Source organism: Myripristis murdjan, chromosome 11 (genome assembly GCF_902150065.1).
Source record: "Myripristis murdjan chromosome 11, fMyrMur1.1, whole genome shotgun sequence".
Taxonomy (NCBI): domain Eukaryota; kingdom Metazoa; phylum Chordata; class Actinopteri; order Holocentriformes; family Holocentridae; genus Myripristis; species Myripristis murdjan.
Window position 1 is genome coordinate 10,036,310 of NC_043990.1, and position 18,766 is coordinate 10,055,075.

Below are 18,766 nucleotides of genomic sequence, written 5' to 3' on the forward strand. Positions count from 1 at the left end.
TTTCAGTTTTTTGGTTGTGTTGTTTGTTGTTTAGCTTGTGGTGATTATTGTCTGAGGCAGGGCTGTTCAAAGTGCGGTCCGGGGACCCACTGGGCTCCCTGAGGGGCTCCAAGGGGGTCCTCAGAAACGTGAAGAAAATCTTAATCTCCCAGTAATTTAATTAACTACAAATTGTGACGATACACAATAATGTGCATGTGGTTCTTTTAACATTACGTTTTACGTCTATTTGTCAGTGTTCAGTTTTGACAACTAAATATTTCAGTATTTAACACAAAGCAAATATTTTCATCAGTGGTTTTCAGGGGCAAAGCTGCTTGACATGAGGATCCGTCTGGAGCACAAACGAATCCCCAGAAAACCCCGGAGTTCATCGATCTTCCACCCCTTTTTATTTGACATGTTCTTGCACATGAAGCCCATCTATAATCTATTAATCTCTCAAAAATAAGATTGGAAAAAACAAACATTAAATAAAACTGCTGGCTGGTGAAAAAGCTGCATCCTCGGCTGAGAGTCGGGGTTGTGTGTGACGAACGATCACGTGTCTGTATATGTAATTGACTTATGGACGAGGGGTGGGACTAGATAAGTTTTACTTCTTCCCACTCCCTTCCGGATAGGTAAAATTAAATTATTATGTGTTGTTTCATTTTTATGCTTATTTATGTTATGTTTGTCCATTATTGTGTGATTACTTTTCTTTTCTTTTTATTTGTTTATTTGTTTTGCTTACTCGGAATAAATAACTACTACTACTACTACTACTACTACTACTGCTGAGGCGTGAAGTGATGCGCTCACAGGAACGGTAGCACGGAGGATTCATCATCAGAAAAATGAGGACGTTTTACAGGCATGCATGGTGAGGCAATAAAGGCACGGCAACACACAAAATAATCATTTGGCAAATTAACACTGGAAATAAGAATCAGCTGAGTTCAGTCCAGCATTTCTAAAACTTACAAACTGTTGTTAGTTTGGTTTACAACAGAACGGCGCTCAAATATCAGACACATCTACATTTTCACATGTTGGAGGGGAGGACATCCATGTAGAGCCACCTTCTTAAAAACCTGCTCACAAAGTCAATGGGTGTGTGTTTTTAGGCAAAACCCTTTTAAACTTCACTGTGTTTCTGTTCTCGGTTTCATTCAACTCACATTTAACACTTGGAGTCATTTCATAATTAATCGAGCATCTACGTTTGCCTGAAAAGTTGACTTTTTTTTAGAGTCAAGACTTTCATCCTAAATTAATGAATAAGATAAAGACATTAGTATTGACGGCAAGTATCTCTAAGGAGCCTTCATGGAGCGCTGGGAGTTCCAGTCTTTACATTTCCTTTGTTTAGGATCAAAACCGATTCACTCACCTCAACATTTTTCACTCATCAATAATTTGTTGAATCAACACGAAACTCAAAACACAGTTTTCTGACTATATGTGAAAAAATCTCTTCCAGGTGTAACAACAGGTGGAGCTATAACACTAAAAAATTTAAAAAATATATTTCAGAATCAGCTGGAGGGACTCACGTGAAACTTTTTCCACGTTTCTGCGTCATGTCTGATTTATTGTACAAAATCTGGTCGTGTGGATTGTGCCAGCCATGATTGAATTAGACTGACCTCTCTGTTCAAAAGCTCAGGCTAACTCATGTCAGGCCTTGTTAGCGAAGGCTGGATTTTTTGAGCTCATTTTGCAAAATACCCTTAAATCTCGGCTCAGATCGTCTTACATGTTGTTGAGTGTTTGCTTTCTTCTCTATTGCATATTTCAGCCTGTGTAAAGAACTAGCTAAAACATTGATTATACTTGTTCTACTTCAAAATGAGGATTTTAATAGCACTGCATTGATCAGTCAGCACAGGCTACTTGTTATCCATGACTATATATTTAGTTTATGACAACAAACCACTAGTTAGTATGGCTAACTGTTGTTGTTTTCCTCTTTCCCAAATATTTTACTGACAAAAGTAACACTTTACAATAAAAGTACAACAATTAAAGTTAGTTAACGTTAGTTAATGCCGTAATGGTTAATTAACTGTTAGTTAATGATTATTATGGCATTCACTAGTGTTAATAATATCAACAATAACCCTTAAATAACATATAAATTAATACCTTAGCATGAACAGCATTAGTACATGATTCTTAGACGCATCAGTTAACGGTTAGTTAACTGTTACTTAATGTTTATTACCTGTTACTTAATGTTTATTAACTGTTACTTAATGTTATTAACTGTTACTTAATGTTTATTACCTGTTACTTAATGTTTATTAACTGTTACTTAATGTTATTAACTGTTACTTAATGTTTATTAACTGTTACTTAATGTTTATTACCTGTTACTTAATGTTTATTAACTGTTACTTAATGTTATTAACTGTTACTTAATGTTTATTACGGCATTAACTAATGTTAATTGTTGTACTCTTATTGTAAAGTGTTACCCTGACAAAAATTTCCAGAAAGTCCCAGGTTTGATTCCCAGATCCCTTGTCTCAGTGTGTAATTGGCTCGAGCTTCAAAGAAACTGAGCAGGAGGAAAACGGTAGAGGAAGTAAATGAGCTGATGAAAATGTAAAACAGAGCTGAAGCTGTCACTGGGAAACTGCAACACCTAGTTTATTCTCCTCTACACCCAGTTAGTTCTCTTGATTTGAATTTGATGCATCAGGAGTGAAGACAGCGGCATCGCAGAGGGCTGAGCTGAGGCTGTGATGGTGAGGAGAGAGCCGAGCTCCGGGGGAAAGCTTTTGGTTCACTTCAGTCAGACTGTCAGCCGTGACACCGACAGGCCGAGGTCAGACGGCAGCAGCAGAGACGAGGCCGTCCTCCGGGCGGCAGGCCAAGCCGCTCAGTCGACAACCAGACAGAGCAAATGTGCAGCGAGGTGAGGTGAAGTCGGGTCTGCCTTGAAGCTTTTCCAACCAGAAAATACTTTTATTACCAGCAGCAGTTTACCTCCACAACCACACAAACAGCTCATACTTTACAGAGCAGCTAAACGCTCCGTCCAGCTGTGTGTCATACACAGAGCTGCACACGTGCTACTGACTCTGGATCTGTCTCTGTGGGGACCTTGTGTATTAAAGTATTAAATTATTGTAAAGGGCCTTTCACAAGCATTTAATAACATCAGTCTGGTGTGATCTGATGCTAAAACATATCATTTTAGTCATTATAACATAGTTTTCCTTGTTTTTTTTGGGGGGGGGGGGGGGGGGGGGGGGGACTTTATTTTGTTTTTCAGATTTTCTGGTAATTTGTTTACTGATTTTCTGGTTTTCCTCTTCTTCTTCTTCTTCTTCTTATTATTATTATTTTTGCTCCCATAATATTTAGTTAATTTGTTATTCACCCTTTTTCCTGTGTTTTGGAAAGAAAAAAGTGAACTTGCTCATGTTCCAGAGGGTTAAATTGCTTCTGTGTCATACTTGGGTGACCTTCTGCCATGTTGAATGTGTTGTGACAAATTGTGATGAGATTACAACAGAAAGAAGAAAACATTAAAATTTCCACTCTGTAAGAAGTTTACAGGGTGTCCATGCATCCTTAAAAACAGCCTTAGACTCAGTTAACTAAAAATGTCTTCAATCCATCTCTCAAACATTTTAAAAATGCTCAGTCAGTCAGTAAGACAATAAAACTCAGGATTTATTTTGTTGTGTTGCACAGTGAGCTCTCGCAAAATAAAGGGCACTGTAACAGGAGATTTGGGGTTTTACTGTTTTGTGAAAAAAATAGTCGACTCCCGTGATGTTTTTACTGTCAGCTGGCATCATGTGCAGTCATGTGATTACAAAAAGGAACAAAAGGCAGACACATTTTTCACAACCACAGTGGTTACTCACAAAAAAGAGGAACAATCTATGTAACCAGCCTCTCAGATTTTTTTACCCAACCTTTTTTTTTTTTCGTTTTAATGATTATCTAATTATCTTATGATCATGCTGATTATTATTCTTACTTCTTCACTTAAAGTATGTGGATCTCCAAAAATCTACTTGAAAATGCACCTTTTGCATTCGGATTTCATGGAAAAATTGAAATTATCATCATTTCCGAACGAGTAATAGAAACATTTTGATGTATTTCCCTTTTAAAAACTGCTCCTGCGACTAAAAAAACATTTACATCTCTGCTAACTGTTTCTTTTCACTGACAAGTTGGCAGCAGATTCAGCCGTTCCCAGCATATTAACTCACATAAAACAATAAATCATGAGTCACTTCTCGTCATCGCTGAGAGAACACAGGCTCTGTCGCTTCTGTACTTCCTCAGGCTTCAGAAGCGATGGATTTTGTCAACATCTTCTGTCTTTATTCACATTCAGAGCAAAAAGGAAAGGCAGATTATGGCTGAGTGGCTGAGTCATTCTGCCTTGACAAAAGGGAGGCAGAGAGATTAAGAGAAAAGGAATGTAAATTTTGCTGCCAGGACGAGGCAGACTGGGGTCAGACAGCAGTGCCGGTGCTAAAATTTCTGAGGTATTGTGACCCACCCGACCCCCCCGAGCCCCCAGCATACACCCTCTGTGAGTGGGTTACCTTCTGTCCATGCTGTCCATGAATTTGTCCTTCAATCTTAATTTCTCCTTTCAAACGTGTCAGATTATCATTATTCTTGACTTTCTTTAGTCAGCTCGGGCCCAGGTTGGCTTTTTTCAGACATCGTAGGCGGGACGTTTGCCACAGCGTACGGTGTGAAGGTGTTACGCCGCTGACGATGCCCCTCTGTCCTGCTGTATCGGCTCGGCCGCCCGCAGATCCTTCCCATGATGCCCCGCGACATCGCCGGTGACAGCATCAGCATGATCACAGGCTCCAGGAAAACATTACAGGAGCTGGTCAGCATAGCGTCTCTCCTCCACGCCACGTTTTCCCACAGCACGAAGCCCACGATGTGCGAGGCGTTGTACGGCGCGTAGCACACCACGAACACCGCCAGCGTGGACAGGGCCACCGTCAGCACCCTCTTCTTTCCCATAGCGGGCAGATTGGAGCGCCAAACCAGAGCAACGCAGCGCAGGGTGCAGAAGGCCGTGACCATCAGGGGCAGCAGGAACAGGACGACCGCCATTTCCAGGCGCAGCGGCAGCAGCACGTCCAGCTGGGACGCGTTGAAGTGGTCGTAGCAGGCCGAGGCGTCATCGTTGATCGAGGAGACAAAGTTCGCCCCTCCTTCAGCCACCAAGCCGAAGCCGAGGTGTAGAACCACCACGGCCCACAAGGCGGCGCTGATGAAGCAAGAGATACGGGCACGGCGGTATCGCTTGTAGCTAATCGGGAACGCGATGCTGAGGTAGCGGCCCACCGTCACGGCGGCGAGGAACAGGCAGCTGCCGTAGAGCGAGGAGAAGAGGAAGAAGCTGTAAACGGGGCAGAGGGGCGCCGGCAGCCTCCAGTCCTGAAGGAACGTCTCCAAGGCCTTGACGGGCAGCCAGGCCACCAGCGCCAGGTTGGCCAGGCACAGGTTGAGGGCGTAGACCACGTTGGGGGTGGCGCCACGCTTGCGGGCCTTTCGCACGTACACGAAGAGCACCAGGAGGTTGGCGGGAAGGCCCAGCAGAAAGGTGAAGCAGTAGACGGAGAGAGCGACGCAGTCATCTGCATCTAATGGCATCTCTTCAGCTCAGGACATGGACATCGAGGCACAGGAAGTTCAACACATGGTCTCAGTGGGTCCAAATCACCATGGCAACACAAAAGAAGAAAGTCAAGACATTTAAGATGAGCCCTTCCTTGCTCTCCTTTTATGAACTACATCCTCTGAAAGGCAGGTTCCTCATCAGAGGCAACGCGATCCAGGACGTAGGACAGGCGTCTCTCCCTCTGTCATGTTCAGACTGAGACAGAGGCAGCCGCTCTCAGCCAGGTGACAGTAAAAAGGACGCAGCGCCGGTGACGGGGCTGATGCATGTGGGCATGGTCGGGGCGAGGTGCACACGACGTCATGCCGGACAGGCAGATAAGGCGAGATGTCCACTCATGCGGAAGCGGCGGCATTTAGGAGGCACCAGGCTGACTTAATTACCCTCTCAATGGAGTCAGTGGAGGGCAACAGACAGGTATTATCTGGGCCCTTTAGTGAAATGATTCAGAATAATTCAGCCTGTCAGGAAGCAAATGGCCGTCCCGTTAAAACAGAGCCAGTGTAAATGAACTGGCGGGCCGGGCAGTAACGCCATAAAGCGCTGAAGTTGATGGACACGCTGGGCTTCGTGGGATGAGGTGACTTTTGTTTGTTTGTGGCGTGAAGGTGCTCCTCGCCTTTTTTTTTTTTTTTTTTTTATGGTGCCAGAGCAGAGAGAGAGAGAGTGAGAGTCACATGTCATGAGAAAGGCCTTTTGGCGGGGAAGAAAATGGAGCAGAAAATCAACGGGACTCGATGCAGGGGCATTTTTATTATTTGCACAACAAAATGACACTTACCAAGAAACACCTTTCCTAGAGAAGAGCCTCAACAGTACAAAACAAAACAGAGCTTCTGTCCGTTCAATAAATCCTTCAACACTGCAAAAACTCAAAATCTTACCAAGATTATTTGTCTTATTTCAAGTCAAAAATGTCTTATTTCTAGTCAAAATATCTCATTACACTTAAAATAAGACATGATCACCTCAGAAGCAACTTTTTTTTAGACAATTTTCTCTTGTTTCAAGTGAAAATTTGCTTGAAACAAGTGAAAATTTGCTTGTTTCATTGGCAAAATTTGCCAGTGGAAAAAGTGAAAATTCACTTGAAATAAGTGAAAATTAGCTTGAAACAAGAAACAAATTTTGCCAATGAAACAAGCAAATTTTTACTTGTTTCAAGTGAATTTTCACTTGAAACAAGAGACAATTGTCTAAAAACAATTTACTTCTGAGGTGATCATGTCTTATTTTAAGTGTAATGAGATATTTTGACTAGAAATAAGATATTTTTGACTTGAAATAAGACAAATAATCTTGGTAAGATTTTGAATTTTTGCAGTGAAATGTCTTTGGAATCACTGCCTGCAGTTATATTTTACTTTATTTAACGGCTGAATTGATGGTGATTTTACCACAGCCTGTATATCTTATCTTGTCAGGACTTCCTTTATATGAAGCATCAGACGGTTGTAAAATGTCATATTTTAGTGTCATGGTCTGGGCACAGTGCGGTTTCCCACAGCTGGACCTTTCATTTAGTGCTTTTGGTAAGCTGTCATTCTCAAAATGGCAATGGCAAATTCAAATTTAAGTGCACTTAAGTGATTGTCTGAACTTCCTAGCTTGTTGTATTATGTACTCTGATGGGGAAAACAGACGTTAAAAGACACCCCAGGAAATATTTCAAAAGCTGTAGCTGATGAGGTAAAAACGGATTAACCACAGTTGTATAAGCCTTAGGAAGAGAGGTTGGAGGAAGAGGAGAGAGGTTGATTGAAAGTCTGAGGTGAGGACTGTTTCGAATTAACTGACAAAAAAAGAAAAAAAAATGGAAAAAGCATGTAATTTAGTTGTGAGTTGGGCTGACAATGAGAACAATGAAGACTCAACCGCCAAATTAGTTGAGTTTGAAAGTCTCTCACCTCAATCAACCCCCTGCAACTTTACGTAATGCACCTTTTAACAGGTGCAAGATAGAGTGAAAATGAAGCAACGGCCTATAGGATTTCTTATCTCTAATGAGCAGAAACATTAAAAAATCCACATAAAACCAGCTGGACACAAGAAAACCTTTAAGATCTCTGTGTTGTCTGGAAGGTGTTGTCTGTTTTATTTTATAGTTTGATTACGGCTCAGAACGTCATCAAAATTGTGGCCCAACCCTTTTTAAAACCAGATCTCCCTTCTGTCTGCTCCTAATCCTCGTAAAGCGACACAGCGACTGTCCAAAACAAATCCATTTGAAGACATTACAGCCGAGCGAGGTGGCGCTTACAGGCCTTTACTGTCCCGGGCTCCCGCATGTTTACCTTTTTTTTTTTTTTTTATCTAAACCGCGCATATTGTAAGAGACAAAGTTCACATCGTAATCGCTGCCTACATGCTGCAAACAGTGCACGCTGATCAAACATTATGACGAGGATAAACAAGGCCATTAAGGCTAATGGTCGATAAAAGTCATGATGACAATAAGCAGACATGAACGTGAGCGCTTTCACTTGCCCTCCGTCTGCCACTGATCAAATCACATCCAGCCAGGAACTAAAGCCTGAAGCAGATAAGTCCAATGGATGAATACATTAAATTACCAGTGAAGTCAATATCTTGTTAAGTAAACGTTTTATTTAGGCAAACAATTCAACACATTTAAACTTACATTAATCTAATATACATAGACAGAACTAAAACATGCCATTGTTCATAATGCAATACAATACAATGCAAATCTCTGTTAATCTATTTAATCTACTGTTTCCCACGCAATGAACGTCTGAAAAGTCACGTCAGAGGAACATTATAACCAGATGAGAACAATTATTAGTGAATGAAAAATTTTCTGGATGTGCTCTGTCCATTTTAACGTCCTAAGGCAGCTATGGTCATCAGTGGTGTGCACAGGATGTTTGAAGGGCAGGGGCGAAAATGAAAAAAAGGGCACTCTCCCTCAGGGGGGTCCAGGGGCATGCTCCCCCAGGAGAACATTTTTGAAAATTGTACATTTAAATCCATCACTCTGGTGCCTTTTGAAAGCAAAATCAAGCTAGATAGAATAACAGTGGTGCTCCGACCTATAGGTCTAGGACTATGTGAAAATACAGGTGCAAAAAAACCTCATGAATTGCAACTCTACTGTGACCAAATACACAGCAGCAGCGACATTTTCAACCAGAGGGCACAAGGGGTACACCAAGGGGGCAATTTAGCGTGTCAATTTCAACTAGGAGGGCATTTTAGCGCGGCGTTTTAAAGCTTTAAAACTTTAAAGCGCGATTTTCAACCAGAGGGCAGCATTCACACCACTGATGGTCATGTTTCAATAAGTAGTTTTCAAAATGAACAGAGCATTTTCGGTCCTCTGTGTCATTTCTAGTTATTGACGAGGGTTTGAAAACTGGTTTTGCACATCATGAAAATAAAAGGAATATCCAAACATTCACTCTTTCCTGCTGCGGTGCTACTGAGCCAGCAGCTGCAGGTTGCTCCTCCCACTGGAGTTTGTGAGCGGCACCAGCAGCACCGGCGTTTTGTCGGCGTGGGCGGCCGAGGTCAGGCGGCCGCGAGTGTTCATGCTGCGCTGCTCCAGCGACAGAGCTTCCTGTTTTCTGGAAAGATCCTGCAGCATGCGAGAGTGATGGAGCTGCATCCTCTGCAGGGAGTGTCTGGACGCATAAGGAATGAACTTTTTACACATATTTGTTCTCTTTTTTCCTTTCCTTTCCTCCTCCAGTGCTCTCTTGCTCTGTTTTTATTTCAGTTTTTCTGTCGTTTAGTTTCCTTTCAGTGCAATTAGTCAGCCATGTGCATTCTTACATACTATCTGTGTACTGAGGATGACATTTTATGGTGATATTTATTTAATTAGTTATTTATTTTTGATCATCTCACAGCAAGATCTGTGATTCGTGTTATGTACCATGAGTCAGGGTCAGGTCTACTTTTTATGCCAGTGGTTTAATTTCCTTATGGGAGCAAAGTCTTTAACTATGTAACACACATAACATGTTACTTTGTTAGAGACATATAAATGAGACCTAATCCCTAATTTCATATACTACTTACATAATTTGTGTTGTCTTTAATTTGATCCGCATGAGTAACCCAGCATGTTAAACTCCGCCATTTGTCCGATCTCCATGAGTCTGATTCTGGCCAGTTTTTGTTGGATTCAGTCCAAAATACCACAGTTGTTGCTCACCAGTCATGTAGCAGCCAATAAGTGACATGATATTTTATGGTGAACATCATAAACTACCAAACTATTGAAGCAAAAAGTTTGTTAGTTTCAAATAAGCATTAAATAAGCATTACCCCTTTCCTGTATCCTCACATTTCTTTTAAAATTCTTTTAATTATTTTTCTTTAATTATCCTTTTTTCTAAAAAAAAAAAAAAAAAAAAGTTTTAATCCCATATAGGTCATCACATAGCCTAAGACAAACTGAGCATCATTTCTCCTTAGTTCCTGGATTTTCGAAAGAAACTGGTTAAATTTAAGGCTCCGTTTGATTGGAACAACCTGCCCAGTTCACTCACATCCATCACCTCCTTTCTTTACTTTAAGGCATCTCTTTTTACTTCTCTTCAAACAGCCTGTTCTTGCCTCTGATTGCACTTGAGATAATGAAATGTTTTTTCTCTAACATGTGGGTGCACGTCACTGTATGCATTTTGCTTTGTATCGGTATGTGTGCATATGAATTTTGACACCTCAGTGAAACCAGTGGGTGTTGTGTATGTGTTGGTGTATTTCTGCTGCTCTGCTCTCTTTATGTATTTTCTGTATTTCTGTATTAAGGACCTCCCTGTAAACCAGATGATTCATCTCAAGGGCTTTATCCTCCCAGTAAATGTTATTATTACAACCTGGATGAGATACACACTCTTTACTTACTATCATGTGTACTATGAATTTACGTCATGATGCTGTAGTAAAAAGCTGTGACTCACCGAGCCTCTGACAGCTTGTGTGTCAGAGCCTTGACGGTCGCCTCCAGCTGACCGACCTCATCGACCAGACCACGCTGCACCTGGACACCGACAGGAAGTAAGCAGCCAATCAGAAGCTGCTCTGCTCAGTCTAATTACAACAATAATTCCCAGGCTACCTAATCTGCTTCACAAGGTCATATTACTGCACTTTTCAGCAGGTTTTCGATTTGAATAGTTTGTTTTTAATCTTTTTGTAATGACAAGAGCTTTTTTTTTTTTTTTTTTAACTCATTCACCCTAACCCTAACTTCATGAGAAACGTGTGTGTAGCTAAAAACTCGTATGCTGGTGCACCTCGTCTCTGCACAGGTCCATGCCGGGTCTGCTGGTCCTGTTCTCCAGTCTGGTGTGGGCCAGCTTCAGCGAGGCCGCCTTCACCTGCAGGTCATCGTCCAGGCCGCGGATGTCGCTCTGCATTTCTGCCATTTCATCCTCAGTCTGACAGAAACAGACACACAGTCACCTGAAAACAAACTGGTATTGACACTGATTAAAATAACCTCCATTAAAACAGCTTTATTGTGAAAGTGTTGAGGTCACTCACGTTCCTCAGCTGCCACTCCAGGTCATCGCGGGCCTGCTCCTCGCGGTGAGTGCGCTTGCGGAGGGCAAACTCTGTGGCACGGCGCTGAGTCTCCAGCTCATTCTGCAGCTACAAAAAATTAAAAAAAAAAAAAAAAACTTTTCAGCCCCAGTCTGCTGTACAGTATCTTACACCAGTGTTTCTCAAGCTTTTTTTCAATAATGTACCCCTGTTGAAATATTTTTTCAGCCAAGTATCCCCTGACCAGTGCAAAAAAAACCAAACAAAAAAAAAAACACTGGCAGAAGAAAAAGTCAATATAAAGAGGTACAGTCCAGCTCCTGTGGCATCATAGTGAACAAACATCCTCGCTTGACGACAACGGCAGCAGACAAACGCTGACACCTTTGGGAAATTGTATCATAGGCTAATTACTTTAGGAACTGTGCATGACTCATAGTGTTTAAATTAACATTTTTAAAAATCTCACGTATCCCCTGCAGTACTCCCACGTACCCCCTAGGAGTACACGCACCAACATTTGAGAACCGCTGTCACCATCAAGCAGAGGGAGACAGAAAAGGTGCATTCTACAGTTAAGGCAGTGACAGAGGAAAATATATTTAGCCCTGGAAAAAAAAAAAAAAAAAAGACAGTGGAAAGAAACAGTTTCCAGTTGGTTAGAGGCTGTGAGATAGAACAGGTGGAAAACAATATAATTCACAATTTGTTTTTCATGCTATAACAAATTCTATAAGCAACAAGCACCTCAGCACATCCTAATTTCTTGCTTCGAAATGCTTGTTACTTAGAGCACTAACAGTGAGAGATACAGTTTCACTTGTTTGTTTTTTTGGTTTGTTTTTATACATTATGAGGTTTCTCACATAATCAGTTTCATAAACCTGGAATGAGAGAAACTTATTATGATCTACCCTGCTTCAATGTGTGTGTTTAAAACAGTTTTGGGCCAAATAATTTCGGCCTAAATGGTGAAAAGATTTGGTGCCCAGGTTTACATAATCAATGCCAAATTATAATTTTCTGTGATTGGTGATTTGACTGACACTCTGAATTCCTCTGATGAGGTAAACCCCACCCATCTGGACTACCATCAGGCTAAAACAAACCCTGAAAATGATTTGCAGGTGCTGTCTGACCGGTGGGATTTCAGTAAACACACCTGGGCTCTGGTGAGGCTCATGTCCTCCCTCATTAGCAGGGACACGTGCATGGCCTCCCGGGCTCGAGCCACATTGTGCTGGCTGTACTGGAGCCACTCCTGCGGGGTGATGGAGCTGCAACAGAGGGGCACATTTAAACATCTCTGCATTTCTCAAGTTAGCTACAGAGCATATTTTGAAACCCTTTAGCTGACTACTGGAAGACCGTTCACCAATGACCCAGTTTCACAGAGCTGTAGCACCTGAGTCGAGTCTCGAGGCCACTTTCCTGACATCTTGGACGCCTCTCAGTCCCTTGTCTGTTTTCACTCAACCTTCACTTCAGCCTTCTCCTGCCTTCTAAAAATAGAGAACATTTATTTTTCCTCACTCGAAGCCTCATTTATAAAACTGTGCATGGATTCCACACTAAAAAGCTACCGAAGCTCAAAACTACTATATATTTTAATGCAGAAACCCTACAAACATTTTCTCCTGCTTTCACTGAAAGATGACGGAGCAATGCACCCAACCTGGATCCACCTAACGTCCCATAGCCAGAGATACATCCATCATAAGGTTGTGTATTTGAAATTCACTGAGTAAAGGCTGATTTAGACATTATTTCAGGTATTTCACGACTTTGCCACTGGAGTTCTTGTTTTTCATACGCGCCAAAATGTGCGCCTGGAAATCTGCATGAAGATCTCCAGAGTTCCTTTTATGAATGAGCCCCATGCTTTATTTTTTTTTTTCAAACAGTTTGGATATACCTTATCACACTTGTGTATAATGTGTAGTGAGTTTGCAGCTTAAGATGTTCTGGAAAGGAAGTTCAGCAAAATGAGTATCCATTCACTCCAATTCATCCCTCATGTCGTCCCACCTCACTTACCCGGTGGGTATGCGAGTCGGGTTGGTTTTCAGGGAGATCTGAGGTGACTTCACTGACAGCGACAGGCAGGCCAAGTCAATGTCCAGGGCCTCCATCTTGTTCTGGAGGTCAAGGGTCAGCTGGTGCCGGGCCTCCTGCAGAACACTGGGGAACAGCGAGGAAACAAAGGCAGTAAGAGAGAGAGAGATCCACAAACGTCCTGCACCCTGAATTTCCCTGGATTTAACCCGACATGTCACCATCCCATCTAAACGTCCCTCACCACAGCTGCTCGAAGGCCTTGTCTATGTGCTGCTGCAGAGTCTGCTTCACCCTCTCGATCAGCTCCACCTCCTTCCTCAGCTGCTCGTCCACCGGGTCGCTGACCAGCTCGCAGCCTCGCCGGCCCTCCCTGAGCGTCAGGCACTCCAGGCTGACCTCCAGAGGCACGGCGGTCGCAGCCAGAGCCTGCTCCGTCTGCTCTTTGCACTGTGCCAACACACACACACACAAACACACACACAGAGGATGAGGCCACTTTGCTTCCAATCAAATCAGGATGTCATTTTTATTTAAAATCCACAATCTGAAAGCTTTTCTACCCACTCCTTCCTTGATTAAGAACATTTCAGAAGGAAGAATATTGTACTTTTTACTGCACCAGCATTTATCTCATGACTATAATTACTGGTTTATTCCTACGGAGGAAGATTTTCCATGCAAAATATTAAATATTATGTGTTGTTTGGGTGTAAACTAGCCAATAGGTTTGAGCTACAACATTAAAATACCTCTTACAGGTTAATGCATCAGTAACCTAATGCTATGAAAGGAACCAGTCTTGATTTTCATATTCACCCCCATCTTACTGCTATTATTCACATTATTTTATTTAGGTGACATTTGAAATGCACCACTTTTACATCTAATGGAGTATGTTTCAATTATTTTACTGCCACTTTTGCTTCAGTCGTGGTTTTTTTTTTTTTTAGGTACTTTTTCCATCACTGACAGGGTGAAAAGAACCAAAACAAGTGCAAATTAATTCTTATTTTAAAGTTTTCAACGTGTGAGGTCACCAGGGTCAGAGCCTCCATTTCTTTGTCCACTTCCTGTGCGCAGGCCTCCAACGCCTCCTTCCACCGAGCAACATCCTGGACTCTGTCTCTCAGCCTGCCAGAGTTATCACTCTCGTCCCAGAATGTCTGGAGAGGAGGAGGAGGAGGAGGAGGAGGAAAAGACACGAGGAAAAAAACGACTGAAGGAGAGGAGGATGGGAATATGTGAACAGTCATTTGTCGGGTGTTTCTTGGAGTTGTGCTCGGCTTCCTCCCAGCAAAACCCACCTTGCTGCTGGTCTCGTTGCGCAGGGCCCTCCCCTCCTGCCGGATCACGTTGGACACCCGCCGCTCGTGCTCTGCTGTGGCCGACAGCTGCTGGTTGTTGCTGCACCACTCTGACACACTGTGGCGCAGGCCGGGCTTTGCAGGGATAGTCGACATCCCAGCTGCTGTGGCAACATGGGAACGGAGCACCACCGCGTCAAACCACACGGCACGGGGATTTGTTTCACGCGTCAGTGATGCAGAAACATAGTGACACCTGCAGAGATCTTTGCTTGTGGTGCATAAAGAAATCTCATATGTACGCCGCTTTGGATAAAGTGTCTGCCAAATGTGACTTGTAATTGATACCAGATATGACACACATGACACATAAGGGAAAAAAACAGATGGATGGAAGAACTAGGTTTGTTTTGGAAACTGTTTCCAACTGACTTTCATTCTGCTCATTTAATGTGGTTTTGTCACACAGACCCTGATATAATAATGTTTTAAGTATTAAATTGTGCATACTTGGACATTAACAAATACATACAGAATGGGAACACAGAACACAATGTAAAAATATATCTATAAATATATCTTTAGTATGAGTTTCTAGTGAATTCAGTGATAATGACATTAACCTGTCCCTTATTTTGAAGAGGAGCCCTGGATGTCCTGTAAACTATTTTGGAAACCACCATCCTAAACCACACTTCTTTGTCTCAAACAAATAACTTGCAAAAATTGATGATGATGAAATATATAACCGTAAAGGTGGAGGTGAGAAAGACCTCTTGTCACTGCTAAAGGGAAATTATGATGCAGATATCAGTGAGAAATGACCAAGAGGGGAATTCTTGGTGGTGAAATAGAGACAAGCTGTGTGTGTGTGTGTGTGTGTGTGTGTGTGTGTTTTTCACCCAGAAAGTGACTTGGAAAAGGAAAAACGTGTAGGCTGTAACATTATAGGAACAAATTTATCATAACACAGCGGGTGGTGACTGATGGAGACACACTACAGCTGTTCACACAACTTATGTAACTTGAATTTATGCCAGGTCTGTCGCCAAATATGAAACCTGATCCCAAACAGCGCTAACAAATGAGACAAAGCCGGGTTTTTTTTCTTTCTTTTTTTCGATTATTACTCACCGGGAGAGCTGGAGTTTGCTGACAGTCGGCTGTGCTGGCGTTCTGGACTGTTCGGGTTACCTAGCAACCAATCGGGCGGTTTCCAAGCAACGAGCCGACGCACCTGTCAAACCAATCTACTTAATAATTAAAGACACCATGGCAACGTTGAAACGGCCACGAGTAAAAGGGCGTTTCGTTGATTGACATAAAATCGCTCGTTTAAAGGAGCTTTTTTTTTTTTTTTTTTTTAACTTTTTATTTTTCAGAGTGGAGTTTTTTTTTTTTTTTTTTAAATCAATGATGTTCCCCCCGAAAGTTATCCACATGTATAAATATCAAGACACACTCACGTTTCATACACAGAGTATTTAATCAAAACAATTAAATATGACAACCAAATAAAAAGGCTCAACTTAGGACCAGGATCAGATAAGTGTTAAGACAAAAAAAAAAAAAAAAAAAAAGGTCTTGACATACAATTTTACTTCTAAAAGTGACACAATTCCATAATCAGGCAAATAAAAAGCACATTATTATACCATGAAACCAAAACATCACTTTTCGTTTCTTTTTGAATATGATATGCAGCCAACCACAGAGGTGTAGGGTTTACAGATTCATTTTTGTGGGGAGGTGGGGGGATCCCTTACATGGGAAACGGGCACTCATGGGGTCAAAACTCAAACACAGAACCATCTCATCTCTGTAAACATCTAAATATCACATCAGAAAACTTACAAAGGAAAAAAAAATGAAATAAAAAAACAGCAGGGGGGTCAAGATAGCAACATGCACACATTCCGGAAAGGCCGAGCTTTCAAAACACGAGGACATGCAACTATATTGGCTTCACCTTCAGCCAAGATGAGTTTCTACATGGAAGTTATCCTTAAATCACACCGGATGTTGGGGAAAGATGCTGTCTATGTTGGCCAAGTGTGACACAACCCAAACTAATTGCACAGAAACTTTGCTTAGTTATTGCTATCCACTGAAAATGAACACCTCAAACAATGTCTAAGTCATGGAGGAGGAAAACAAACCGTTTGCAGACGGGAGTGGAGGGGTCATGTCCCGACAACATTAAATAAATAATGCTACATGTACATTGAGCTACTCGTTACCTGTGGAGCCATGAGTGTTCCTGCATGAGTCCCCCCACCCCACCCCCACCCCTAATTTTAGAAATGTTAACTTGTGGGTTGTGCTTCGAGTGCCCGTCCACTTAACCAATCCCCACAGGCCTTTTGGTCCTGTCAGCTCCAAACTGATCAGTTCTGCATATTTTGTGTTCTTGGCATATGTCAGAGGTATAGACATACACTCACACGCGCACACACACACACACACACACACACATACAAACCACACATGTACGCACACTCACACCTTACAGTATTGTCATGTATCAATATATACTTATCAATGTAGACACGGGCACGTGGCCCTAAACGTTGTTTTTTTTTTTTGTTGTTTGTTTTTTTTTTTTTTTTTAAATGTTAAGATTTCTTCTTTGATTTACTTGTTTTCAGCACCATCAGGAAAGGCACAGTCTGTTAAGGACAACTCTGTCCGAGGATGAACTTTCAACCCTCCTCTCATGAATATGCAAAAGCAAACAGATTGACACAAACATGAAAAACAGTCTAATGTGCAATGTACAGTATATAGGCATCTGTTACCTCTTTCAAAGGAGAGGAGTCCCGTCTACCTGCTGCGTGACACACATCGCTCCATTGAACCCCGTCCCCTTTCCCCAAACGTTAAGGTTGTAACTAATTATCTCCACCAGGCGGCAGCCAAGAGAGAACCATACACAAGGAGATGAGTGATAAAGGAGTAATAAGCAGGCAGTGCCTCCATATTTCCCCTTCTCCTGGTATAGGCGGAAAAAGGGGTTTAGGAATCGAGTGTTGGAATTGATCCAGATTTGCACGCTAAGGTAAGACAACACGCCTGGCGGAGATCTGCACCCTACTGACTGCATGCTTCTAGTTAGGCAATAAATGTTAAATGCAAAGAAAAGAACTGCCTTTGAAATTCTTCCCCGCACCTTACAGCATCAACAAATGTTAATATGCCTCACCAGAAGCAGGCCAATCAAAGTGATTTACTTCCATGGCGAGCTGTCAAGAGATGATAAAAAAAAAAAAAAAAAAGAAAGAAATTCAGAGTAGAGGGAAACTCTTCACAGGTTGTTAGTTCAGCGATTAAAAATGTAAAAAAAAAAAAAAAAGAAAAAAAAGAAAAAAAAAAAAAAGAAATAACAGAGGAGGTGTGAAAGTTCATCGGTTCACTACATGACAAAACAACCTTCCCCCTGAAAAACCCAACAGTCTCCACACAGTAGGTCAATGCAGCAAACACATCAGCTTTGCTTCCACATAAGTAAACCTATTGCATTATCAAATTATTAGAGACTATAGTATGATTATTAATGTGTCATTTTTTATTACAGCCATTATGGTTCTGTCTCATAGGATTTTGTTAGAAAAAATAAGTGGTGTGTGCATTACATTAATATCTTTAAATATAAATATATCTCCATTCAGAATTAAAAATGCTTTTGAATGGTGTGGGGGGGAAAAGGCATCTGATGTCCAGCGCTGTAAGACAAGCAAGGCCATTATTCTCATATGCAGTGCCCTGCAAAGGCTCCAGAGGTCAATTACGTGGCATTATGAGTGGAAATTATTCCTGTCCTAAGGCTGTGTAGACGTTCAATATTAATCACGCAAGCAGGATACACAGCTAGCTACACACTAGCCCACAATGTTAAACATGCCCACAACTACCATCACTGTTCTTCAAGTAAAATCAAATGCTGGTAATGTCTGACATCAAGAAACTGCTTTGCTTCAAAACTTGACCAAAAACAAAACAAAACAAAAAAAGAAAAAGAAAAAAAAAAGGGCAGGGGCAATCTGTATATATTTGTCTATTACTATACTCCAGATTTCAGTATACAAACATCTGAAGTCTTGGGGGGGGGGGGGGGGGGGGGGGGGGGGGGGGGGGTCTGCTCTATGTTTATTTTAATCAAATAAAAAGTATTTCCAAGCACACGGATGGTCTCTTTGCCAAGACACAATGCACATCTGAGCAC

The 18,766-nt window shown here is 41.9% G+C and overlaps 2 protein-coding genes across 2 annotated transcripts; both read right to left on the reverse strand.

Annotated features, from left to right (window-relative positions):
- Positions 1–4,632: 4,632 nt before the first annotated feature.
- LOC115367269 (free fatty acid receptor 3) lies at positions 4,633–5,637 on the reverse strand. Its single transcript, XM_030062940.1, has one exon. It carries the CDS (start codon positions 5,635–5,637, stop codon positions 4,633–4,635), a length of 1,005 nt encoding a protein of 334 aa, XP_029918800.1.
- Positions 5,638–9,104: 3,467 nt separating this feature from the next.
- Positions 9,105–14,700, reverse strand: tekt2 (tektin 2 (testicular)). The gene is made up of 9 exons (XM_030064140.1): positions 14,545–14,700; positions 14,278–14,403; positions 13,482–13,687; positions 13,220–13,363; positions 12,345–12,459; positions 11,183–11,290; positions 10,933–11,076; positions 10,597–10,676; positions 9,105–9,309 (listed from the first exon to the last, which is right to left on the reverse strand). The coding sequence occupies exons 1-9, from the start codon at positions 14,698–14,700 to the stop codon at positions 9,105–9,107; spliced, it is 1,284 nt and encodes a 427-aa protein (XP_029920000.1).
- Positions 14,701–18,766: the final 4,066 nt, after the last annotated feature.

Coding starts and splice junctions, on each gene's coding strand:
- LOC115367269 (XM_030062940.1), bottom strand. CDS start 5,637: ATGCCATTAGATGCAGATGACTGCGTCGCTCTCTCCGTCTACTGCTTC.
- tekt2 (XM_030064140.1), bottom strand. CDS start 14,700: ATGTCGACTATCCCTGCAAAGCCCGGCCTGCGCCACAGTGTGTCAGAG. Junction 11,291..12,344: donor TGAGCCTCACCAGAGCCCAG/GTGTGTTTACTG, acceptor AATTTTTTGTAG/CTGCAGAATGAGCTGGAGAC. Junction 11,077..11,182: donor TGGAGTGGCAGCTGAGGAAC/GTGAGTGACCTC, acceptor TGTTTCTGTCAG/ACTGAGGATGAAATGGCAGA.